A 26347-nucleotide genomic window follows, 5' to 3' on the forward strand; every position below is an offset into this window, starting at 1 on the left:
GCAACTTATTTGTAGCACTGCCGTTTAGGTCATATTGGTGTAAAGCGCATGAAGAAACTCCATGCTGATGGGGTTTTGGAATCACTTGATTATGAATCACTTGATGCTTGCGAACCATGCCTCATGGGCAAGATGACTAAGACTCCGTTCTCCGGAGCGAGCAACTAACTTATTGGAAATAATACATACTGATGTATGCGGTCCGATGAGTGTTAAGGCTCACGGCAAGTATCGTTATTTTCTGAACTTCACAGATGATTTGAGCAGATATGGGTATATCTACTTGATGAAACATAAGTCTGAAACATTTGAAAAGTTCAAAGAATTTTAGAGTGAAGTGGAAAATCATCGTGACAAGAAAATAAAGTTTCTACGATCTGATCGCGGAGACAAATATTTGAGTTACGAGTTTGGTCTTCAATTAAAACAATGTGGAATAGTTTCACAAACTCATGCCACATGGAACACCACAGCATAATGGTGTGTCCGAACGTCATAACCGTACTTTATTGGATATAGTGCAACCTATGATGTCTCTTACCGATCTACCACTATCGTTTTGGGGTTATGCATTAGAGACAGCTGCATTCATGTTAAAAGGGCACCATCTAAATCTGTTGAGACGACACCGTATGAACTATGGTTTGGCAAGAAACCAAAGTTGTCGTTTCTTAAAGTTTGGGGTTGCGATGCTTATATGAAAAGGTTTCATCCTGATAAGCTCAAACTCAAATCGGAGAAGTGCGTCTTCATAGGATACCCAAAAGAAAATGTTGGGTACACCTTCTATCATAGATCCGAAGGCAAGATATTCGTTGCTAAGAATGGATCCTTTCCAGAGAAGGAGTTTCTCTCGAAAGAAGTGAGTGGGAGGAAAGTAGAACTTGATAAGGTAATTGTACCTTCTCCCTTATTGGAAAGTAGTTCATCACAGAAATCTGTTCCTGTGGCTACTACACCAATTAGTGAGGAAGCTAATGATGATGATCATGTAACTTCAGATCAAGTCACTACCGAATCTCGTAGGTAAACCAGAGTGAGATCCGCACCAGAGTGGTACGGTAATCCTGTTCTAGAGGTCATGCTACTTGACCATGACGAATCTACGAACTATGAAGAAGCGATGGTGAGCCCAGATTCCGCAAAATGGCTTGAGGCCATGAAATCTGAGATGGGATCCATGTATGAGAACAAAGTATAGACTTTGGTTGACTTGCCCGATGATCGGCAAGCAATTGAGAATAAATGGATCTTCAAGAGGAAGACGGACGCTTATAGTAGTGTTACTATCTACAAAGCTAGAATTGTCGCAAAAGGTTTTCGACAAGTTCAAGGTGTTGAATACGATGAGAGTTTCTCACTCGTATCTATGCTTAAATCTGTCCGAATCATGTTAGCAATTGCCGCATTTTATGAAATCTGGCAAATGGATAACAAAACTGCAATCCTTAATGGATTTCTTAAAGAAGAGTTGTATATGATGCAACCAGAAGTTTTTGTCAATCCTAAAGGTGTTAACAAAATGTGCAAACTCCAGCGATCCATCTATGGACTGGTGTAAGCATCTCGGAGTTGGAATATACGCTTTGATAAGTTGATCAAAGCATATACTTTTATACAGACTTGCGGTGAAGCCTGTATTTACAAGAAAGTGAGTGGGAGCACTACAGCATTTCTGATAAGTATATGTGAATGACATATTGTTGATCGGAAATAATGTAGAATTATTCTGCAAAGCATAAAGGAGTGTTTGAAAGGAGTTTTTCAAACAAAGACCTCGGTGAAGTTGCTTACATATTGAGCATCAAGATCTATAGAGATAGATCAAGACGCTTGATAAGTTTTTTCAATAAATACATACCTTGACAAGATTTTGAAGTAGTTCAAAATGGAACAATCAAAGAAACAGTTTCTTGCCTATGTTACAAGGTGTGAAATTGAGTAAGACTCAAAGCCCGACCACGGCAGAAGATAGAAAGAGAATGAATGTCATTCCCTATGCCTTGGTCATAGGTTCTATAAAGTATGCCATGCTGTGTACCAGATCTATTGTATACCCTACCACTGAGTTTGGCAAGGGAGTACAATAGTGATCTAGGAGTAGATCACTGGACAGCGGTCAAAAAATTGTCCTTAGTGGAATAAGGATATGTTTCTCGATTATGGAAGTGAAAAAGGTTCGTCGTAAAGGGTTACACCGATGCAAGTTTTGACACTAATCTAGATGACTCTAAGTCTCGGTCTAGATACATATTGAAAGTGGGAGCAATTAGCTCCATGCAGAGCATTGTTGACATAGAAATTTGCAAAATACATGTGGATCTGAATGTGGCAGCCCCATTGACTAAGATTCTCTCACAAGCAAAACATGATCACACCTTAGTACTCTTTGGGTGTTAATCACATAGCGATGTGAACTAGATTACTGAATCTAGTAAACCCTTTGGGTGTTGGTCACATGGCGATGTGAACTATGGGTGTTAATCACATGATGATGTGAACTATCGATGTTAATCACATGGTGATGTGATCTAGATTATTGACTCTAGTGCAAGTGGGAGACTGAAGGAAATATGCCCTAGAGGCAATAATAAAGTTATTATTTATTTCCTTATATCATGATAAATGTTTATTATTCATGCTAGAATTGTATTAACCGGAAACATAATACATGTGTGAATACATAGACAAACAGAGTGTCACTAGTATGCCTCTACTTGACTAGCTCGTTAATCAAAGATGGTTATGTTTCCTAACCATTGACAAAGAGTTGTTATTTGATTAACGGGATCACATCATTAGGTGAATGATCTGATTGACATGACCCATTTCATTAGCTTAGCACCCGATCGTTTAGTATGTTGCTATTGCTTTCTTCATGACTTATACATGTTCCTATGACTATGAGATTATGCAACTCCCGTGTGCCGGAGGAACACTTTGTGTGCTACCAAACGTCACAACGTAACTGGGTGATTATAAAGGTGCTCTACAGGTGTCTCCAAAAGGTACATGTTGGGTTGGCGTATTTCGAGATTAGGATTTGTCACTCCGATTGTCGGAGAGGTATCTCTGGGCCCTCTCGGTAATGCACATCACATAAGCCTTGCAAGCATTGCAACTAATGAGTTAGTTGCGAGATGATGTATTACGGAACGAGTAAAGAGACTTGCCGGTAACGAGATTGAACAAGGTATTGGATACCGACGATCGAATCTCGGGCAAGTAACATACCGATGACAAAGGGAACAACGTATGTTGTTATGCGGTCTGACCGATAAAGATCTTCGTAGAATATGTAGGAGCCAATATGGGCATCCAGGTCCTGCTATTGGTTATTGACTGGAGACGTGTCTCGGTCATGTCTACATTGTTCTCGAACCCGTAGGGTCCGCACGCTTAAGGTTTCGATGACAGTTATATTATGAGTTTATGAGTTTTGATGTACCAAAGGAGTTCGGAGTCCCAGATGAGATCGGGGACATGACGAGGAGTCTCGAAATGGTCGAGACGTAAAGATTGATATATTGGACGACTATATTCGGACATCGGAAAGGTTCCGAGTGATTCGGGTATTTTTCGGAGTACCGAGTAGTTACGGGAGAAGCAATGGGCCTTGATGGGCTTTAGTGGGAAGAGGAGAAAGGGCCAAGGGGCTGCTGCGCCCCCCCTCCCCTCTGGTCCGAATTGGACTAGGGAAAAGGGGGCCGGCCACCTCTCCTTCTCCTCCACTTCCTTCTCCCTTCCTCCCCTCTTGGTGGACTCCTACTAGGACTTGGAGTCCTAGTAGGACTCCACATCCTGGCCGCACCAATTGCCTTGGCCGGCCTCCTCCTCCTCCATCCTTTATATACTGAGGCAAGGGGCACCCCATAGACACAAGTTGATCTTCGTGATCGTTCCTTAGCCGTGTGCGGTGCCCCCCTCCACCATATTCCACCTCGGTCATATTGTAGCGGTGCTTAGGCGAAGCCCTGCGACAGTAGTACATCAAGATCGTCACCACGCCGTCGTGCTGACGGAACTCTTCCCCGACACTTTGCTGGATCGGAGTCCGGGGATCGTCATCGAGCTGAACGTGTGCTAGAACTCGGAGGTGTCGTAGTTTCCGTGCTTGATCGGTCGGGCCGTGGAGACGTACGACTACATCAACCAAACGCTTCCGTTGTCGATCTACAAGGTACGTAGATCATACTCTCCCCTCTCGTTGCTATACATCACCATGATCTTGCGTGAGCGTAGGAAATTTTTTGAAATTACTATGAAACCCAACACCTACTCCCTCCGCTGGCCTGGTCGCACGCAATCAACTGCCTCCTTAGTACGCGAAAAAATGATTCCTCCCACTAACATCTGGGGCGCATCGGTTGGGAGGCTAACCTGTGGGCCTACTAAGTTGACGCGTATGCAGGGCTTGTCAACTTAGACAACAAATGATTCTAGCAGCAGTGATCGTTGGATTTGAATCAAACGGTCTTGCTGCTTGTTCAATCGCTGCTCTTCTTGCACCAGCCGCCCAAACCAGTGCCGGCGAGACCGCCTGCTCCTACCTCCCGTGGCCGGCTGTGCTTCCGCGGAAGCCTAACCGCCCCCTACTACTCCCACCGCTGGCCAGGCCCTGCGACAATGGCAGCCTCACACCGCAGTCGAACCAGTGGACTCTTGTACTCCTCTCCACGTGGGCATCCACTGGCGCGTCTTCCCCGTCTCCGCGTCGTCCCTTCCTAGGCCTCGCCGTCGTCCACCGCCCTGGTGCTCTTGGCGCGGCGTGGTCAACGTGGTCAAGGAACGACTTTCGTCGGAAGAGTACTGTACGTGGAGAGGCTGACGGCTGGGTCCACGGCTGCAGCAAGGAAGTGCCTCCTTATTATGCGGAAAATAATGATTCCTCCACCTGACATCAGGGACCCACCGGACGGGCCATCATATTTCGTGAAAAAAATGTTTCCCCCTGACTATTGGGACCCACCAGCTACATCTTTGCATACAAGGAAATGCGTCCATATTACAGGCAAAAAAAATGATTCACCCCCCGACTGCTGGGACCCACCAGCTACATCTTCGCACGCAAGGAAGTGCCTGACAGTCGGGACCCACCTGGTCGAAGCGTACGTAGCATTGTCATTCTGGTCGCGAACGTGTACGTACATACTGGTCGATTAGTTTGTCTGCAGGCTGCAATGATGAATCGTGGCCGTGCAAGAAAGGGCACGTGTCGTAGTAGAGGCGCGCACGTAGCATGTACACGTACGTACAACGGCTAGGGTGCAAGAAAGTAAATACGGCCACCTATGTCCATACGGGCGGGGTCTCGAACGCCTACACGCGCATACGTACGGCCAGGGCTCGTGTACATGGCTGGGTTAGAACGAAGAAACTGCGTCATCGTCGTGTTCATGGGGAGCCAACCAGCTGGCTCGGAATGGAATGCGTCGTCGTTTTCATCGGGAGCCAACAGGCTTGGACGAAGCAGCCGATGGAAACAAGGCCTGACGTACTGCAGAACGGAGGAAACAGCCTTGAGTTCAACCGGCCATGATCAAAACGGGATCTTGTTCATCGGGAGGGGTCTGGCGTACCGCAAAACGGAGGAAACGGACTTCTGTTGGACCTCCTACGGTCGAAACAGGGTCCTGTTGACCGGGAGGGGTGTGGCGTACCACAAAATGGAGTAAACGGACTTGTGTTGGAGCGCTACGGTCGAAACGGGGGTCCTGTTCATCGGGGGGGTGTGGCGTACAGCAAAACGGGACTCCACGGGATACTGTTCATCTCCACCATCGACCTCCTCCAGCCTCCACGGGCTACTGTTCATCTACCGTCGACCTCCTCCAACCTCCACCTGTGATTGTTCATCCACGGGCTCCTGTTCATCCAGCCTCCACCGCGCGCTCCTCCACCGGCTACTATTCAACCAGCCCTCTCCACAGAGGTCCTGTTCAACCACCCCTCCATGGGCTACTATTCATCCAGCCCTCCACCGGCTACTGTTCAACCAGCCCTCCACCGGCTCCTGTTCAACCAGCCCTCCACGGGGTCTTGTTCATCCAGCCCTCCACGGGGTCCTGTTCATCCACCGGCTTGATCGATCGGGGTTATGTTCATCCAGTGGCAACGGCCTCTACTACCACAAGTTCCTGTTCATCCAACCCCCACCGAGAACTGTTCATCCAGACCCCCCAACAACGCTCACTGTTCATCCAGAGGCAGCATCGATCGGCTTCAATTAGCAGCAGTAGCGAAGGAATCGCTCGATCGAGTTCAGTTAACAGCCATCGATCGATCGCTCGGATTCAGTAACGCGTAGCCTACAATGCAATCGCTCGGGTTCAGTTAGAGCGCAACGCCTCGCACACACGCGCGTATGTACGAGAGAAACGCGCATCACTTGGCCCCCGACCACCCACCGTAATCAGGAACTCCCCGATATTTTCCTCGCCCTCGCTTCTATGAGGTTCTTTCCGTCATGGACAGCCCAAAAAAATTCATGCAGCTGCGTCTCCGGCCCGCCCAGGACAAAAAGCCCATTTTTTGTCATGATTTTTCATAGAAGTAGGACCCCACCACATCTATGATGATACCGGGTTTTGTCACAATTATTGTCATAGAAGTGTCATAAGTATGACAGATTTTTTTTTGTTCGGCCCAAAATGTCACCGATATGTCTATTTTATAGTGATAGTCCAAATTTCCAAAACTAACCTGGTGACCTCGGGCGTAGCTGTCGATCTGCTCTAGATGGCCAAGCGAGTTGGCTCGTAGTGCGAAGCCGCCGAACACAAAGATCTGACCGGGGAGGAAAACCTCCCCCAGGGCAGCATTGTTGTAGATGATTGATGGAGCCATCGAACCTTCTGGTGACGACGTAGCAGAACTCTCAATGAAAGCACCAATGTCGGTGTCAAAACCGGTGGATCTCGGGTAGGGGGTCCCGAACTGTGCGTCTAGGGTCGATGGTAACAGGAGACAGGGGACACAATGTTTACCCAGGTTCGGGCCCTCTTTATGGAGGTAATACCCTACTTCCTGCTTGATTGATCTTGATTAATATGAGGATTACAAGAGTTGATCTACCACGAGATCGTAATGGCTAAACCCTAGATGTCTAGCCTGTATGATTGTGTTCCCCTCTACGGACTAAACCCTCCGGTTTATATAGACACTGGAGGGGCCTAGGGTTGTACAGAGTCGGTTTACAAAGGAAGGAATCTACATATCCGAACGCCAAGCTTTCCATCCACGCATAGGAGAGTCCCATCTGGACACGGGAGGAAGTCTTCTGTCTTGTATCTTCATAGCCCATTAGTCTGGCCCATGTTACATAGTCCGGACGCCCGAGGACCCCTTAATCCAGGACTCCCTCACCTGCTGGTTGCCGTACTCATCGACATGCAAGTCATGAACCTATTACAAAACATGATCATCTCATACACCAACATATATCACATCACGTTTTGGCCATACCATATCACAATATGCCCTGCAATAACAAGTTAGACGTCCTCTACTTTGTTCTTGCAATTTTTACGTGGTTGCTAGGGAAAACTATAAGAACCATTCTTATCTATGCAAAACCACAATAGTGATATACAAGTTGCCTTTTAACATTCTAGAAGGACTGTCGTTGTGAAATCATATTCAACTAAGGTGGGAGAGATATATACCCGCAAAGCCACTTTTATGCAATACAAGTTGCATGCTAGTCAGTGGAACCGGTCTCTTGTGTGAGAACAAGTAAGGTTGGCCCGAGCCGCTTCATCCCACAATACCGGTGAATCCAAATAAGACAAAGGAAGTAAGCAATTTGAACATCAACGCCCACAACTTCTTTGTGTTCTACTCGTGCATACACATCTACGCATAGACCTAGCTCTGATACCACTGATGGGGAACGAAGCATGAAAATCAAAAAAATTCTACAAACACCCAAGATCTAATGTAGGAGATGCATGGCAACGATAGTGGAGTGTGTCTACATACCCTTGTAAACCAAAAGCGGAAGCTTATATAATGCGGTTGATGTGGTCGTACTCTTCGCGATCCAACCGATCTAGCGCCGAACAGACGGCACCTCTGAGTTTAGCACACGTGCGGCTCGGTGACGTCCTCTCCTTCTTGATCCAACAAGCTAGGGAGAGGAGGTAGATGAGATCTGAACCAACACGATGGCATGGAGGTTGTGGCAGCAGCGGAACTGCAGCAGGGTTACGCCAAGTGTCTGCGCGAGGTAGAGGTGGTGTAACGGGAGGGAGACGGGCAAGGGTGGAAGGGTTGCTGCCCCAATGCCTTCCCACCTTTATATAGGCATAGAGGGTATGGTGGCTTTCCCTTCAAGCCCCTAGGGTCATTGGCCAAGGGGGGGAGGAGATCCCTCTTTTGCTTCCCCACCGACCGCTATCCCCTTTTTTAGGGATCTTGATATTATCTCTTTGGGATATGATCATATTACTTTTAGGGGTCTTGGTGCGCCTAGACTAGGGGTAGTGGGGCCTTTCCCCAATACCCACATCCATGTGGGCCCCACTCCAGAACCTTCCCGGTACAATACCCCCAAAACCCGAACATTTTCCGGAACCCTGAATATGACTTCCCATATATAAATCTTTACATACGGATAGGCAATCGTTCGATGCCCAATTAGAAGGTGAAAAGGTTTCAGGGCATGAGAATAAGTATTGCGTCTGATACCAGAGTAGATCACTAGGAAGGTGACCCGTCAATTACATACGTAGCCAGGCTCAAGGAATAACTTTGGCAACAGGGTGTACAGGAGAGTCAGGTTTCGATCCTATGAAACTGTGGGTTATGGGCCCACCATGTGGGTTAAAAGTAGGAAGGACGAAGACGTCTTGCGTGATCATGCAAGAAAGGCATGTCAGAGGGTAGCCTGTCGATTATGTCGGCAACAACATCGATACCAAGGGCGAGGGACGAAGAGAACCATTTTCCTACTCGTTGAACGAGGCGGACCAATAGGCAAAGTTCTCGTCCATCGGTGGTTACCGAAATGTCATCAACAATGGTAACAGGGTCTTACTGACAGAGTTGTACACCGAGGTGTTTACATAAGCAGTAGAATAATACTGCTTAGATTATAGACCTCAAGAAAGGTTAACCAAACAATGGAAAGGACATATGATTATCAGATTAATCAGGCGATGGAAAGGAAAAATGTGTTTTAGTCATATAATTCAGGGATATATCCTTCCCAAGGACAAGCAGAGCATGGTATTCGTGGCAGGATATCATGTAGAAAACCCTTTAGGTAAGGGGAGAGAAATTTCATGACACTACCCATACAACGGTGTTTAGATAATTTAGCAAGAAACATTTAGCATTGGCTTCAAATGTTCTTGTTGAAATTCGGAGTACCACAGACATGCTTCGAGATAGCCTTGACATGGTCATTAGGTAAAGATCAGGCTATGGATACACAAAGGATCCATCAGGAACAACTTATAGAATAAGTCTTACAATTTCCTCATGGAAGAATGGATAACCTTACTAAAATGGAAACTATAACAGCAGGTCATCCGGCCAGGTGTGCTGGGCATGCCATCACCTTACCGGGTCATAAAAGTCCAGTGTTATAACTCTTGGAAAAATGTTCCAACCATCATATCTGACCGAGATTCAGATTCGATTGGCATCAGGATACCTCAGGCTCAGGATGCTTGAGAAGAAAAGGTGCAACACCAACTGACGAGATGACAATGTAAGATTCTTGGGAAATGACTATGGAAGTGAGTTCCGAGACAAGGGTTCATCATCATTAAACCAAGGAGAGGATGAGGGAGGGGGTGGCTGATAGACTCAGCGACCATTCATCGAGAATTCCAAAAATATGGATTTCCACAATCATGTGAACAAGGAGATAACATTTTTCAGATCAAATGACATAATGATGTATGCTCGAGGGAAACAGACACAATTTAAACATTGGTTGAAAGGTGCACCGAAATATGGGCTTAGGTAGCATGATCAATACTAGAATGGTGATTCAATAAACAATAGAATTAGAATGAAATTGTAGACCAATAACTTCAAAGCAATAGGGTTGCTAGAAGTTTATAATTTACACATCACAGACCATTTGTCGGTATTTCGGTTAGAAACAACACGGAGACCAAGAAATGCACGCAAAAGGCGAGAGATATTACTATATCAAGAATTCTCAAGAGGTGGTAAAATTATCACGACATTCTTGACATAAAAAGGTGGTAATATTCCAAGGTAAAGAAGAACAAATGCTGGATAGCAAGGATCTCAAGGTATAACACCAAACACGAATAAGTTTGTGGTGAACGGAAGGCAATAAAGTGGTCGGTGATAACACAAACCAATGAGGGGTGAGGATGGTATTTCTCATCAAGAATTCGATATATATCTTGGAAGAGCTCAGGATGTTGATGATGACCACGACACATTTGTCGAGAGATTTCATGAAGATGTAATCGGTCGGCGATGACATCTAGTCAAATGATGATGCAGCGAAAGTCAAATAATACTGGAAGAAGAACTCATAAGAAATTATGTAGTTCCATGATAATCTCGAGATACCAGAGGGGGTAATACTCGATGACAGATCAAAGTAGAGGTTGGACTGGGGTATTGCTCTACAGAAGACAAGCGCTTAAACTTGCACGTGAAATGGTATTTAAAGGAGAACATGGTCGGAACCACGATTGCAAAAGGCCAGATCCCAGATATAAGATGAACTTATACCAAAGGAATAATTAATTTAAGAGAAGCTTTAATGATAAGATCTACATCGTGTCCATGGGCATGAACACAAAGTTCAAGGTCGACTCCCACTTCTCCAATGCATAACCTTTCATTCACTTCTCACTTTCGAAGAAGTTGTAGTGTTGAAATTTTATCTGGCAAAATACCAGAAGTGTATGACTCGTGAAAACTTTTGAGTTCACACGGTTTAGAGAAGGCATATGGTCAACCCATAGGGGCTTCTTAGAAACATATACCACAAGTTTCAAGAGTAAATATCACAAGCTCGAAAGTAGAGCAAGGTTGAGAAAGTAGATGATACAATTTACCAAAGGCATTATGTATCCGAGGGAAGGCTCACAAGGTTATTGAATATGAAGGACACTGTTGGATAAAATCCATTAAAGGATCTGTCGGTCCATAACAGAGCTGATGTGAGCATCGGCACACCACCAGAGGAAGTAACAATGCAAATGCATTGGATTATGGAAACAACTGACTAATCCAGAGCTCAAACGCAAAGGAATTATGATTTTCAAATCAAGGGATCAGAAGCAATGTTCTGATTAGGGATGGATAAGTTGAATAGCCTTAGGGGTACAATCGACGGCAATTGGATTTGTTGAGAACCAGCTCATGTTTAAAATGAGTCTGAGCCGGAAAGATAATTTGAAAGGATCAAATGATGATTGCGTGCATTCGCACTCATGTTGAATCAAAGGGATCAAAATGACGGTGCCTAAGGATACTAACGAATATTGCCAGACATATGGAAAGCATCCATCATGCAAGCAGACAAGTATTGCAGAGCAATAAGCTACTAAGGATTTTTGGAGGATCGAATAGTATTTTGATGACCATTGTGAAACACATGAACAACTGGGGGATGAGCGGATACTCGATAAGTGCGAGAATTATCCGTAGGGGTATTCAGGTGACAAAGAACAGCAAGGCAGTAAGCTCAAAGGATTATCGAAACAACGACGAGTATTTCGGGGTATCTTGTAATAACAAGACCAACTGGGGATGAGTGTAAGAATGGCATGTGCATGTAGTTATCCATAAGGGTTGACGGTGGAAGGGGAATTGCAAACGCGATGAACACAAGTTCTCGAGATAACATCAGAGAGAAACTTTGGGGTCTTCTAATGAATCAAGCCATCATCTGGAGTGGAGGGGCTCTCCGGGTGAAAATGATCACGAGATCCTAATGTTAGATTTATCAAAATGCATTTAACCCGAATAGAAGAGAGATGAGAGTCCCAGAGTATGGTCAAGGAATAAAAGATCCTAATACCACCCAAATGGTGACGTGGGCCCGTAAGACACATAGCCATGTTAGTAAAAGTTTTTGCAATGTCTAGACTCGACTTCGGCCAAGGAGTGTGGAAGGGGGATTCCTACAGGCAGTCGGCTCTGATACCAACTTGTGACGCCCCCGATTCAATCGTACACTAATCATACACGCAAACGTGTACGATCAAGATCAGGGACTCACGGGAAGATATCACAACACAACTCTACAAATAAAATAAGTCATACAAGCATCATATTACAAGCCAGGGGCCTCGAGGGCTCGAATACAAGAGCTCGATCATAGACGAGTCAGCGGAAGCAACAATATCTGAGTACAGACATAAGTTAAACAAGTTTGCCTTAAGAAGGTTAGCACAAACTGGGATACAGATCGAAAGAGGCGCAGGCCTCCTTCCTGGGATCCTCCTAAACTACTCCTGGTCATCGTCAGTGGGCTGCACGTAGTAGTAGGCACCCCCCGAGTAGTAGTAGTCATCATCGACGGTGGCGTCTGGCTCCTGGGCTCCATCGTCTGGTCGCAACAACCGAGTATAGGAAGGGGGGAAAAGGGGGAGCAAAGCAACCGTGAGTACTCATCCAAAGTACTCACAAGCAAGGAGCTACACTACATATGTATGCATTGGTATCAAAAGGAATAAGGGTATCATATGTGGACTGAACTGCAGAATGCCGGAATAAGAGGGGGATAGCAAGTCCTTTTGAAGACTACGCTTCTGGTAACCTCCATCTTGCAGCGGGAGAAGAGAGTAGATGGTAAGTTCACCAAGTAGCATCGCATAGCATAATCCTAACCGATGATCCTCCCCTCGTCGCCCTGTGAGAGAGCGACCACCGGTTGTATATGGCACTTGGAAGGGTGTGTTTTATTAAGTATCCGGTTCTAGTTGTCATAAGGTCAAGGTACAACTCCAAGTCGTCCTATTACCGAAGATCACGGCTATTCGAATAGATTAACTTCCCTGCAGGGGTGCACCACATAACCCAACACGCTCAATCCCATTTGGCCGGACACACTTTCCTGGGTCATGCCCGGCCTCAGAAGATCAACACGTCGTAGCCCTACCTAGGCACAACAGAGAGGTCAGCACGCTGGTCTAAATCCTATGGCGCAGGGGTCTGGGCCCATTGCACACTTGCACGTTGCGTACACGGCCGGTGAGCAGACCTAGCAACCTCCATTACAAAGGAGGTTGCGTTACGCGGTCCAACCCGGCGCGCACCGCTCAGTCGCTGACGTCACGAAGGCTTCGGCTGATACCACGATGTCGAGTGCCCATAACTGTCCCCGCGTAGATGGTTAGTGCGTATAGGCCACTAGCCAGACTCAGATCAAATACCAAGATCTCGTTAAGCGTGTTAAGTATCCGCGAACGCCGACCAGGGCCAGGCCCACCTCTCTCCTAGGTGGTCTCAACCTGCCCTATCGCTTCGCCACAAAGTAGCAGTCGGGGGCCGTCGGGAACCCAGGCCCACCTCTACCGGGATGGAGCCACCTGCCCCTTCAGCCCCCATCTCCGTACAATATCATAAGTAATGTAACAGTATAAAGTGTATAACATATGCCCGTGATCACCTCCCGAAGTGATCACTGCCCAGTAGTATAGCATGGCAGACGGACAAGGGTGTAGGGCCACTGATGGAACACTAGCATCCTATACTAAGTAGTAGGATAGCAGGTAAGGGTAACAACTGTAGCAACAATGACAGGCTATGCAGTAGAATAGGATTAACCGAAAGCAGTAACATGCTACACTACTCTAATGCAAGCAGTGGAGAAGAATAGGCGATATCTGGTGATCAAGGGGGGGCTTGCCTGGTTGCTCTGGCAAGAGAGAGGGGTCGTTGACACCATAGTCGAACTGGGGTCGCCGGCAGTCTCTGGGTCTACCGGAAAGGAGTAACGAAGGGGGAATACAATAAATAATAAAGCAATCAAAGTATCACAAAGCATAACAAGACAATACGCGGTGCTAGAGGTGACCTAACGCGGTACGAGATGATACCGGTGAAGGGGGAAAACATCCAGGAAAATATCCCCGGTGTTTTGCGTTTTCGGGCAGAGGAGCCGGAGGGGGGAAAGTTGTGAGTTCGATAGGTTAGGGATGCGTGGCGGACGAACGGGCTACGTATCCAGGTTCGTCTCGTCGTTCTGAGCAACTTTCATGTACAGAGTGTTTTCGTCTGAGCTACGGTTTATTTTATATGATTTTCTAAAGTTTTTAAGCATTTTTAGAATTAACAGAATTAATTTGATTTAGAAAATGCCATTATGATGTCAGCATGAGGTTAGCGTGATGTCATCAGTCAACCAGTCAATTGACTTAGTCAAGCTGACTGGAGGGTCCCACTGTCATTGGCTATTTGTTAACAATTTAATTAAACAAAGTTAATTAGTTTCGTTAAATGATTAGGTTAATTAAATACAATTAATTAAGTTAATTAATCTTTTAATTAATTAATTAATTAATATATCTTTAGTTTTATTTATTTTTTAAAATGTTTAATAGGGGCGTGCCCCACATGTCAATGGCCCAGGGGGCCAAATGGGCTAACGGGTGCGGGCGCCGGGCGGCGGATGCACACGATGCCCAAACGGGCGCTGGCGTTCGGGGCCGCACCCGAACGGACGTGCGCCCAGGACAGCAGGGGAAGCGCCGGCCACGGCAGCAGGCGCCAGCGCCGACGAGCGGCGACCAGTAGGAGGCGACAGTAGGCGGCGCGAGAAGGGGCGGCCGGCGCGGCGAAGCAACAACGGCGATGGCGGGGCTGCAGGGCAGGGGCGGCGCGGGCGAGTGCAGGGGAAGAGGTGGCCGCGGCCTCAAGCAGCGGGGCAGAGGTGGGGCGGCGCCTGGGGTGAGCAGCAGCGGCTGAGCGCGGGTCGTCCGGCGCGGCGCAGGAGCAGAGCGCCGGCGTAGGAGGGAGGCAGCAGCAGCGCGAACGCGGGCGGGGCGAGGTTGCGGCGTGCAGGATGAGTAAGGGATACGGGTAGCGGGGGGGGGGGGGGGGGCGACCGTGGGCGCATTCAGGGGCGCCGGGGCGTGCGCGATGGTGCGAACAGCGCGGGGTGCAGCGCGCGCACGCTTCGGCGCGGCCAGGAGAGGGCACAAACGAGGAGCGCGCCGGGAGCTACATGGGGAACGACGTGGCGGGCACGGAGCGGAGGCAGGGAAGGGGGGAGGGCGATGCCCTCACCGGCGTTTGAAGAGGAGCGGGGCGGCGAGGCTCGACGTGGTCCGGTGGGGAAGAGGTCGGGGACGAGCGACGGAGGCGTTCCGGCGAAGTGGTCCGTGACGTGGTGCTGACGACGACGTGTGTGGACGGCGTTCGGCGAAGAGGGGGGCGAGGACGAGCGACGGGGAGGCGGCACCGACAACAGCCGGTGGCGGGGCGGCCCCGACGAGGGTTCCGGGCGGCGGCGGCGCACACCCCTGATTCGATCCGGATCGAGGAGGCCAGAGGAGGAGTGGAACGAGTCAGGAGGGAGTGGAGCAACAGGGGGAGGGGGTGGTTTGCCCCGATCTAGTAATCGGGGGGGGGGGGGAGTGGGGGAGCGAGCGAGAAAGAGTGGGGGTCGGGGTAGTGGGGGAGAGGGGCTAGGGTTTCTAGCGCCCAACGAGGAGTAGTAGCGGGCGCGGTTGGGCCGGACTGGCGGCCCAGTAGCCTGCTGGGCCGAGGCCCAGCTATGGGGGGTCCTTTTACTTTGTTTTGCTTTTGTTTTAATCATGTTTAGTCTTTTCTTTTTATTTATTTTTCTCTTTACTGTTTTATTTGTAGTCCCATCTTATCTGAGTTTTATAAAAACATAAAAGCTGTATCAAAATCAATATTACTAATTATACCTCTGTTACCAAAGTTTAAACCCCTAGATGAAATATTTTAACATTTTATTAATTATAAATCAATTTAAACATTTATTCCTGCTACCGTTTTAATCACCTAAGAGTATTTAAACATTTTATAAAAGTGTGGTTCCTCCACCGTAGTTACTTCTGCATCATTGGGAACAACCCAAACATTTTAGTTTTAAAGTTTGAAAATTTTGATGTTTGCCTTTTATTCAATTTTGAATTTGAATTGGTCTTTGAACTAACGCGGGATTACCAACAGTAACTGCGGTGATGTGGCGTTATTAACGAGGGATTACTGTAGCCTAATTATCCGGGCGTCACACCCAGCATTCTCAGTACTGGCCTTCATCGGAATTAATGAATCATCTACAAATAATAGATTAGCGATGGTCGGTGCTTCCCTGCACACCTTCACTACCTCAAGTTTCCCTTCTTCCTTAGCTTTATTTAGCAAAGTAGTCAATCCTTCGGTAGATAACAAAAATAAATGAGGCAACAATGGATCTCCTTGTCTCAAGTCTCTAGACGGTTTAAAAGTTTATGTTTCTTCTATGTTAAAACATACACGGTATTCTACTGTACTAACACATTGCATGACCAGTTTAACCCACTCTTCATGAAATCCCAATTTCAGCAGAATACCTTCCAGAAACGGCCTTTCAACTCGGTCATATGCCTTGTGCATGTCCATCTTCACCGCACACCAACCATTATGGCCATCTCTCTTGTTCTTTATCTCATTAAAACTTTCATAAGTTAGCAAGACATTGTCTATGATCAAACGCCCAGGAAAAAAACACTCTACATTGGGCTAATAATGTCTGGTAAAAAAACTTTCAGCCTTGCTGCTAGCATCTTTGGTATTACCTTGTAAACAACATTGCATAGGCTAATAGGTCGGAACTGAGTCACTTTCTCCAAAGAATTTACTTTCAGGATCAAAACTATAGTAGTGTCATTCCAATCAGTGGGATTGTACCTGAATTGACGGCCTTCAACACTTCATCAACAAGATCTTCTCCAAGCAAGGGCCAAAACCTCTTGTAAAATATCGCATGTAAGCCATCCGGTCCTGGGGCCTTCAGATCGCCAATATCGAACAATGCTTTCTTGACCTCTTCGACCGAATAAGGAGGTAGCAAAGCATTATTCATGTCCTGTGTTACTATTCTTTTAACCGATGCCAAGACATTCTGATCAGCAACATCAACGTCAGTTGTTAATAAACTAGAAACTTACTGCATACTATGGTCACTAATTTCAGCCGTACCCTGATGCCACATTCCCGTGTCATCGAGCAACTTCTTTATACAATTTCATTTCTTCTTGTCATGGCCATATTGTGGAAAAACTTCATGTTTCTATCGCCATGTAACAACCATTCCGTCCTGCCTCTTTGAAGCAAGAAGATCTCCTCTTGTCCCATAATATTCTCCAACAAAAGAAGAATTTCCTTCTGCATGGCAATGGAATCGGGAGAAAAAACCCCATGTCTAAGTTTCTCAAGTTCCTTTTCAATTTACCCACCCACTTCTTCGGGCCTTTTAAGACATCTTTGTCCCATTGGTGCAAATCTGCATGTACAACCTTCGTCCTATCAACCAAGGACGGTCACATACCAGCTAATCTCTCTTTTTCCCACGTCATATTAATGATTTCGTTCACTGTTTCTTCACATAACCAGCGGGCCCTAAACTTTTTGCAGTACGATTTCCTGAACTGAGATCCATCATAATGTTCAACAACAATAACCGATGATCAGAGTACACATGATGCTCGTGAACAACTGCCACCAGTGGAAACTTTGTTAACCATCCCTCGTTGCCTACCGCCCAATCCAGTCTCTCCCGGATATCACCATGTCTCCATTTAAACTGATTTCCCAAAAACTCAACTCCGTCCAGGCCACATTCAAATAGACAATCACTAAAAGCTTGTGTGGTCAAGTATTCCCACCTTCCTTCTCACTTGGCATTAGAATTTCGTTAAAATCTCCAATTACTAGCCATAGACTTGTAGCATCTCCCTTAAACTCCCTAAAATAACACCAAGACAAATGACACCGGTCCCAAGCTGGTTCCCAGTAGAACCCGGTTAATCGCCAATCTGACCTATCCCCCTTCATAACCAGAACATTGATAAAATTTCGTGTCATATAGTTCAGAACCACTTCCAACTCATTATTATAAAACAAAATGAGGCCACCAGAGCGACTATCGCTTTCAATAACATGAAGGGAATCAAACCCTAAATTAATCCTCAACTGAATTACCTTAACTTTGTTCAGATGAGATTCAGACAAAAAGATCACATCTGCTCTCACCCGCCCTTGAAGATCCAACAGCTCACGTACTGCCGTCGTTGAGAGCATACTGCAACAATTCCATGTAAGGACTTTCATTGCCGTCGACAATCAGTGCAACGAGGAACATCGAAGAAAAAAACTCTCGGCGACAGGAACCGCCAGAGGACAACAATCCCTAGCTATTCTTGCTAGGCGACAACAAATCTATAGAGAAGCCTCCTCGTCGGATCATCAAGACCAACAAACTCTAGCAGGCAGCGACCGTCGAAACGACGACGAACGTCAAAAGAGAAACTCTAGCCGACCAAAGGACAGCAAACCCTAGCCTTCTTTGTTAGGGGACAGCAAGTTAAGAAAGGAGAACCCTAGTAAGATCATCTACATAGTTTCAAGAAGAAACTAGCAGGCCAACAGCCGGCGGTGGCGGTGGTCCTGCGTGCATGCGTTTATAGAAATAAGTGCATGCATGAGTGTATGCGAGTTTAAAACAAACTCAGGTAAGATTTTTGGTGTTTCCGTTCATTATAAGTTCCAACTTTTAAGTTTCAAGAGTGAGCTCGACCCAAGCTGAACCACACCGAGATCAAGCCATGACAGTCCTGGCCTTTGGCGCCGCCGCTACCTGGCCGGAGGCCGTCGTCCAGTGCCTCCTCTTCGTCCTCGCCGCGGGTATGCTCGTGGCCCTCCACTCCCTCCCCCGCCGAGTTGCCCATCGTCTCCGCCGCGGCGCCGGCGGCTCCTCGGCCGCTCAATCGCGCCGGCACTTCGCGCTGGGTGCCCAGCTCCTCGCCCGCGCGCGAGCCGCTGCTCCGAAGCCCCCGGGCCCGCTCGCCCGCGCGGCCCTCGCCGAGGCCGACCGCGCCATCGCGCTCGACCCCCGCGACGCAGCGCCGCTGATCCTCAAGGCCCTCGCCCTCGACCTCCAGGGTCACCGCCTCCCGGCGCTGCGCACCCTCGACGTCGCCCTGGCGCCGCCGCTCGCGCGATCCCTGGAACCGCGGGAGCGCGGGGACGCGCTCGCCAAGCGCGCCGAGATCGCGCTAGCGCTTAACCGCCGCCGCCGCCTCGACCAGGCCGCCGCGGATCTCACCGAGGCCGTCCGCCTTAGCCCCGAGAACCCCCGCGCTCATGCCCTGCTTGGCGAGTGCTACGAGAGGAGGGGCCTCGCTGCCGAAGCCAGGAACTCCTTCAAGACCGCCGCGTCAATCGACCCATCTCTTGCTACCGCGCACGACGGCCTCCGTCGGACAGGCGCAGGCAGCGAAGTCAACGAGAGTGACTGATGTAAGCAAACTTACCTTGATTCTTATCTTGAACTTGTAAGTTGCAAAATATCTAGGGTTGAATCACACAGGCTTCGCAAAGAGAGCAGAAGGAGTTATTTTGGTACACAAATTAGTGATCTTATGCATTATGTAAACGAAATTTGTTAGAGCATTATGAACTGAAATACTGCAGTAAGAAGTCTGATGCTGAGTACTAAATGCAAGTGTTTCTCTCTTTTCAGGACTCGTTTTTATATTGTTATATATTTGGGGGCGGGAACGAACGAACCCCTTGAAGACCAAATATGGTAAATGTGACATGTATAATGCTTTGTGGCTTTGCTGTAGTTAGTTACCTTGAAGATGTGCTGCTTACTTTTGGCCCTCTGTTGTTGGTTAACTGAATATGCAATTTTAATCCAATGCGTATGCTGACTATTAGTACCATCTCCCTCCTTCCTCACATAATGTTGTCCAGAATCCAGATTCTACTGGATGAATATTTGCAAAATCGATAATTGTTTGTTCCTGATATGCCTTAGAGCATCTCTAGCCACGCCCCCAACAGGCCCTCCCCAGGCGTTTTTGCCGCGCCGGCGCCAAAAAATCGGCCCAGTCACGCCCCGAATAGCCCGTTTTTCGCCGGCTTGGGCCGAAACTGGCGCCGGCGGACCCGAGCCGAACTCGGCGCGCTGTGGGGCGCCTAGGGGCGCTGGCGCAAGCGAAAAGGGGCGTGGGGCCGCTCTGTCGGCGAGTCGAGAGCCTCTTCCCGCCGTTTCTTCCCGCTTCCCCCCCCCCACACTTCCCTCTCATTCTCTCCATTCCTCCCGCCAACCTCCCTCCCGCTCGCCTCCCAGCCGGCCGCCATGCCGCCGAAGAAGTACGTGATCCCTCGCGCCGCAACAACTGCGACCGCCACCGTCGCCCAGCCGAAACAGAGGAAGCCGAGGGCGCCGCCGTCCAAGCCACCGGGCATGCCAAACGCCGACTGGAGGGCGGAAGTTCAGCGCCGGGAGGCTGTCACTGTCGACCGGTGGAATAGGGCCATCGCCAAGAAGTCTCGGGAGAACGCGACGCGTGCGGCTGCGGCCGCGGCAGATCAAGCCGAGGCCGAGGCGGCTCGCGTGGGGATGATGAATCCACCCGGCGGCCACGCCCAGTACGCGCCTTGGAGCCAGCAAAGCGTCGGCTCTCCGGCTGGCTTCTCGTCGTCGCCGCAACCATGGGGATGCACGCCGTCGTCGGGCTACTCCGACGGGGACGCGCACGGTGGGTTCAACCCCAACGTCACCTTCCCCCATGGACACCCGGCCCAGCGCACGCCCTCGCCCGCCTTCGCCGGCGTGCAGTACCCTCCGTACAACTACTGGCCGCTGGCTTACGCGTCCTCCCCGACGCCCCCTCTCCGCCGTGGTGCCCTGCCCTTCTCACAAGCTTCCACGTCGCACCTCGGTGACACCGACGCCGACATGGACGACATCATCGCGGCAGGCTCGGCCGCGGCCGCTGCGTCCCCTGGGTTCGCTACCCAGGACGACACGGTGGACCTCAACGGCGGCATGGACGGCGAGCTCGAGTACGGTGAGGAGGAGCTGGAGGAGCAGGAGGAGCTGGCGACTGTTCCGGCGAGGAGGCGCAAGAAGAAGGGGGCGGCCAGGACCGGCAAGCCGCGCATCAAGTGGACGTCCAAGGAACAGGAATGCCTCGCCGAAGCGTGGAAAGTCGTCTGCCTCGACCCGACCACTGGCACGAACCAGAGCATCGAGACGTATTGGGAGCGCATCAAGGCCGAGTTCGACGAGCGCAAGCTCGTCGACCCCTACTTTAAAGGCGTCTACATGCAGCGCGGGTCGAAGGCAATGGCGAACCATTGGGGGCTCATCCAGGCGGCGTGCAACAAATGGCATGAGATCGTCGAGGAGACCGCGGCTCGCCCGGAGAGCGGCGCCAACGTTGAGGATCAGGTATCGCTCGCCGGTCTCCCGCTTCTCTTCGCCGTGTGCGCCTGCCAACTGTTTGTTCCTCGGCACAGCTGCTGCGCATGTTCGCCTTGTATCGCCTGGGCAACAACGACCAAGAGTTCAAGTACCTCCACGTCTACAAGCGGATCGACAAGTGCGAGAAGTGGGCGGAAGTCCGGCGCACCCTCGACAAGGCCAAGGAGACCTACAAGCCGGACGCACCGACGGCGGGCGAGTCAGAAGGGCGGACGGACGGCAACAAAGGGGCCAAGAAGGGGAAACACGCCGACGCGGCAACCGCGCGAGTGCAGGAGTCCATCGAACACTGCCTCGCCGACGCACAGGCCCGGGCCGCCCTGCGTGAAGAGAAGACCGGGGCGCTGTGGTCGGCGTTGATGATGAACAACGTCGTCAAGCTCGAACTGCTCTGGACCAATGTCGCCGCGAAGAAGAGGAACACCGACCTGGCTTTTCTGATGGGCGGGGCGGACATGCTCCAGAGCAACGACGAGAAGCTCAAGGCGTGGTACATGGCGGAGCGTGGCCTCATCCTGAACCAGCCGACGACAACGGCGCCGCCAACTCCTGCGCCCACGCCCACGCCGCCGCCAAGCCTATTGATGCCTCCACGACGCCCAGCAGCACCGAAGCCGCGCCGCCGCCGCCCAGCACAAAAGCAGCTCCGACACCGCCTAGCCCGCGCACGCCGACTCCGCCGACGCCGGAGGCCGACCCCGCCGAGTGGTGCGTTGCGCACGTGTCCAGACTTGTGGCGCTCTTTTTTTTGTACGCCGGACATTTATCCGATCGCCGAACTGTGTCCTGTGATCGCCGGACTTGTGGTGTCTTTTGAGTGGGAACGACCAAGTTCGAAATTGCCGCGTCCTGGGCCGGGGCCTGGGGGTGTGACTGCAAGCTAGGGCGCCCCCAGGGGCCAATCTAGTGCCGGTTCGCCCCCAAGCCGCTCTTTTTAGGCGCCCTGGGGGGCCGAACGGCTGGAGATGCTCTTAGTTCTGTTCCTGATAGTTATTTTTGGGTTAGTTTAGCACTCCACATAGAGATGCTTTGCAACAAGCAACAGGTTTGTACAGCAATAGGACATATCAATCACATTATAAGGTATTGATACATGTTTGGACAGCACCTGACCAGGTCAATACACGTTTCCTTACCCACAAAATGGAACTTTAGAGAGAAAATGGAATGGAATAATCAGAAGCTAACAAATGGAAATAATAACACACTTCAACACCCAAAGATGTGGAGGGCAAGCAAGTACTGTGCTGAATAACTCCACAACTCATGAAAAAAATGCCAGGAAAGATGAATTGTAACTAAAGACAACTGATATACCCGTTTTAACTGAGCTACTGGGTATCTCAACTGCTTTGTCTATGAACCTATAAGTCCTAAAAAACCAGAGTCAATACTTCAAGTATCTGAAACTCTAAACATGTTTTATGTTGAACTTGAAACATCAAACATCACATTATTAAGGTTATGGTGACACTGGCATGTTCAACTAAACATGGTTGTTTCAGAACAGATTGGATATGATGTTCATATATGTACCCCCTCCCCCGTCTAGGGATACTAGTACATCATCCGCAAAGAGCATACACCTTGGGATATCTCTTTGTATATCACTTATGACCTCATCCATCACCAAAACCAAAAAAGATAAGGGCTCAAAGCTGACCCACGTGCAGCCCTATTTTAATTGGGAAGTCATTAGTGCCGCCATCACTTGTTCGAACACTTGTCACAACATTATTGAACATGCCCTTGATGAGGGTAATGTACTTTGTTGGGAGTTTGTGTTTCTTCATGGCCCACCACATGACATTTTGTGGTATCTTATCGTAGGCCCCAAGCTAATGACCACCATATGCATGTCCTTCTTTTACTCTATGCATCTCTCTATAAGTTATCGTACCAAGAAAGTGGCTTCCACGGTCGACCTCGCAGGCATGAAACCAAACTGATTTTTGGTCACGCTTGTCATTCTTCTTAAGCGATGCTCTCTCTCTCTCTCTCATGAACTTAGTTTCACGGTAATTAGTGAAACTTTGGACGCCCTCTTGTTCTTGGAGATTGGTACTAATGTACTTCGCCTCCATTCTTCGGGCATCTTGTTTGACCGAAAAATGAGGTTGAAAAGCTTAGTTAGCCATACTATCTTTATGTCTCCAAGGCCTCTCCAAACCTCAATGGGTATGCAATCAGGGCCCATTGCCTTGCCTCCTTTCATCCTTTTTAAAGCCTCTCTGACCTCAGACTTCTGGATTCATCACACAATTCGTCACACAAAACGTCTGTTGGGCATAGCGAAGTTGTAATTAAATTAGTTGCAGTGTGTAATGCAGTCTTCTGTCTTTGTGCTCGGAATAAAGAAGAATAAAACAGAACTGGGATGAAGGAGCAGCGCGGTGGTCTTATTTGAATTCGAGTTGTGGAGGGGAGGCGATGGATGAGGACCTGTTAAGGACAACCATAGTATATCGTCTCTTGGGCTATAGCAGGAAGGGAAATGTAATCAAAGGAGGAGAAGGCCAATCCTACGTGTGAGGGGGTGAGAGCCTGAGAGGAGAATGAAACGGACCACCACCACCAATTCCCTTCATTATAGTCTTCATAGTAGTACAGATATCAACAGAAAGTTATTTTCACTGGAGGAATATTAAGTTGGATTATTTGTGGCATCAGTTTTGTTTTATTTTACAAATTTGACCTGGGGTATTTTTTGTTGTGATAGGTACATTAAGGCTTTCTTTTTCTGCTAGAGCTCAGATGGTGAATCTTTGTCATGTAGACATGTACAGAGGACTAGAACAATCATATCAGTCACGATATAATCTGTAGTGCACATAGGGGAATTTATTGAGTGTGGTGTTTCTGCAGTACAGGTACTCAATCCATCTGCACAGCCATAGGGCAACAGAGTTAATCAGTTAATTGTATCTTTGATTCTTGCATTCTACTCTTGGATGCCTTTATTAGCATTTCTTTCACAAATAATGGATTTATTTATTTTCCCATCATCCTTTTTTTGGAAGAAAACTTGTCAGGGGACCCCAAACGCAGGGCTGGAATTCGAGCCGAGTTGAGCCAGCTCGGCTCGACTCGCTAGAGCTCGTTTCGTTAACGAGCTAGCTCGACTCGACTCGTTACTATAACGAGCTTAAACCCAAGATTGGCTTGACTCGTATAACTCGCGAGCTGGCTCGTTTAGCTTGTTAAGCTCGTTAAAGATATGAACATAAGACCCAAAATGATAAAAATGATTATGTATATATTAAACATATATATCACTAAACAATTGTAATTTCCTTGTAACGCATGAGTCTCCTAGGCAGCTGGGCCTTCAACAGCTGGGCCTTGTGTTGTGCGCCTGGAACGTAGGGTGCTGAGTGGCTTATCTTTTTTTGTATTGGGAGTGGCTGATCTTTTGTACCGAGCCTAACGAGTTACACGAGTATTCCTGAGATTGGCTCGTTTAACTTGGTCTATAAACGATCTTAAACTAAAGCTTGGTTTGACTCGTTATTCTTCGAGTCTGAGTCGATTCGAGCCGAGTCACGAGCTACTCGTTTAGCTCGCGAGCTTCGAGCTTTTTTTCCAGCCGTATAGATAGAAACCTGAAATTCGCCTCTTCATCCTTATTTTTCACTGTTGCAAGGGTGATGTGTCAGGACCCTACTGAACCAGTATCTATATCATATAAGGAAGATACTGATTCAGTTATCGGACAGTAGAACTACTTCGAGCACCAGATGGATGAATGGCTGTGATCCATTTTACTTGCAGTCGCATTTACTTCAGTTGATACTGTTTTACTCTGAACTTTCACTAGTCACTGTTTATCTTCCTCACCGTTGTAAGCCAGGCTGGCTATATGTATTCTGTTCGATGCTTGAATGAGTAGTGAGAAAGGAGGTAAACTAATTTATGTAGTGTACTGTAGCTATATTTTGCTCCTCCTTCAGGCAAGATTCCTCGTTCAATCCCTTAATCGGGGACGAACCTATCCAAAATTCCCCACTTGCGTCTCAGTCCTTACATGACTCTCTCTGATCCTACTTACATTTCTGTTGACATGATCCCATTTTATCCTATGAATGAGAAAACCGGTGCATGAATCATGCATTTTCTTTAACCTTGACCATACAGAAGGTCAGAAAGAGCATGTTTGCATAGTTACTGTACTACTACCTCCATTCCAAAATATAAGGCGTTTTGGCAGGCTAGTTCTTATATTTTAGAACAGAGGTAGTACAAATTAATGCCTACATGCATCCTGGCAGTATTCAACAGATCTGGCAGTTCATTTCTTTGGTAGCACGGACGATCTCTGTTATCTGCTCTACAAATTGCAGGCAAAGGACATAGCAGCTCACTCTGAAGCTGAGTTATATTCAGAGTTGTATCAAGTTGTGCCAAATGATCAAAGCATTGGCTGGTTTGCTGAAATAGAATATTGCTCGTGTCCCGTAAAAAGAAAGATTGGTAACATCTCGTCAAGTTATTGTGCAATCACTGGTTTTGTGACGTTGTGATGATGTTGGGCAGTTACATGTTGTGTGGATTGTGTTACTTTTTTAACGGGGTTTCATCCGTCTACATTTCCTATCATGGATGGACCGTTGAGGCCTACCCTGTCCACAAGAGAGGTGACACTCTTTCATGTATGCTTATGTTATGCATCTCAGCCCTGAAAACATACTACCAAGACTCGTCATCATTAGTATGACAATAAAAAAGTGCAAACTGCATTGACAAGTTTTCCCGGGTCGCCTCCGCCCTCAGAACTGGCAACTTCACGCCTCCTAGCATCTCTCACCCCCCTCCCCAGCAGAAACCCCAGGCTCCCGAGATGACCTGCTCCCGACCATGAAGTTCTCATATGCAACTGCGTGATATAATTTT

General features: G+C 48.2%; 2 protein-coding genes across 4 annotated transcripts; both read left to right on the top strand.

Annotated features, from left to right (window-relative positions):
- The first annotated feature begins 18634 nt into the window (after positions 1–18634).
- Positions 18635–24399, top strand: LOC147964742 (Tetratricopeptide repeat (TPR)-like superfamily protein). 3 transcript variants are annotated; one of them, XR_015607919.1, is made up of 3 exons: positions 18635–19479; positions 19703–19768; positions 23788–24170. XR_015607919.1 is itself a non-coding variant. In XM_048678262.2 (2 exons), exon 1 carries the CDS (start codon positions 18786–18788, stop codon positions 19476–19478), a length of 693 nt encoding a protein of 230 aa, XP_048534219.1. In that variant the 5' UTR covers positions 18638–18785; the 3' UTR covers position 19479; positions 19703–19898. The 3 variants fall into 3 exon arrangements, 1 of the variants encoding a protein (XP_048534219.1); XR_007285751.2 differs by lacking the exon at positions 23788–24170 and adding an exon at positions 24177–24399 and having other exon boundaries at positions 18636–19479; XM_048678262.2 differs by lacking the exon at positions 23788–24170 and having other exon boundaries at positions 18638–19479; positions 19703–19898.
- On the top strand, positions 20044–23781 carry LOC147964743 (uncharacterized). Its single transcript, XM_087527560.1, has one exon. The coding sequence runs from the start codon at positions 20327–20329 to the stop codon at positions 21815–21817; it is 1491 nt and encodes a 496-aa protein (XP_087383686.1). The 5' UTR covers positions 20044–20326; the 3' UTR covers positions 21818–23781.
- Positions 24400–26347: the final 1948 nt, after the last annotated feature.

This window comes from Triticum urartu, chromosome 6A (genome assembly GCF_056163025.1).
Source record: "Triticum urartu cultivar PI428250 chromosome 6A, HENAU_Tu73, whole genome shotgun sequence".
Lineage (NCBI taxonomy): Eukaryota > Viridiplantae > Streptophyta > Magnoliopsida > Poales > Poaceae > Triticum > Triticum urartu.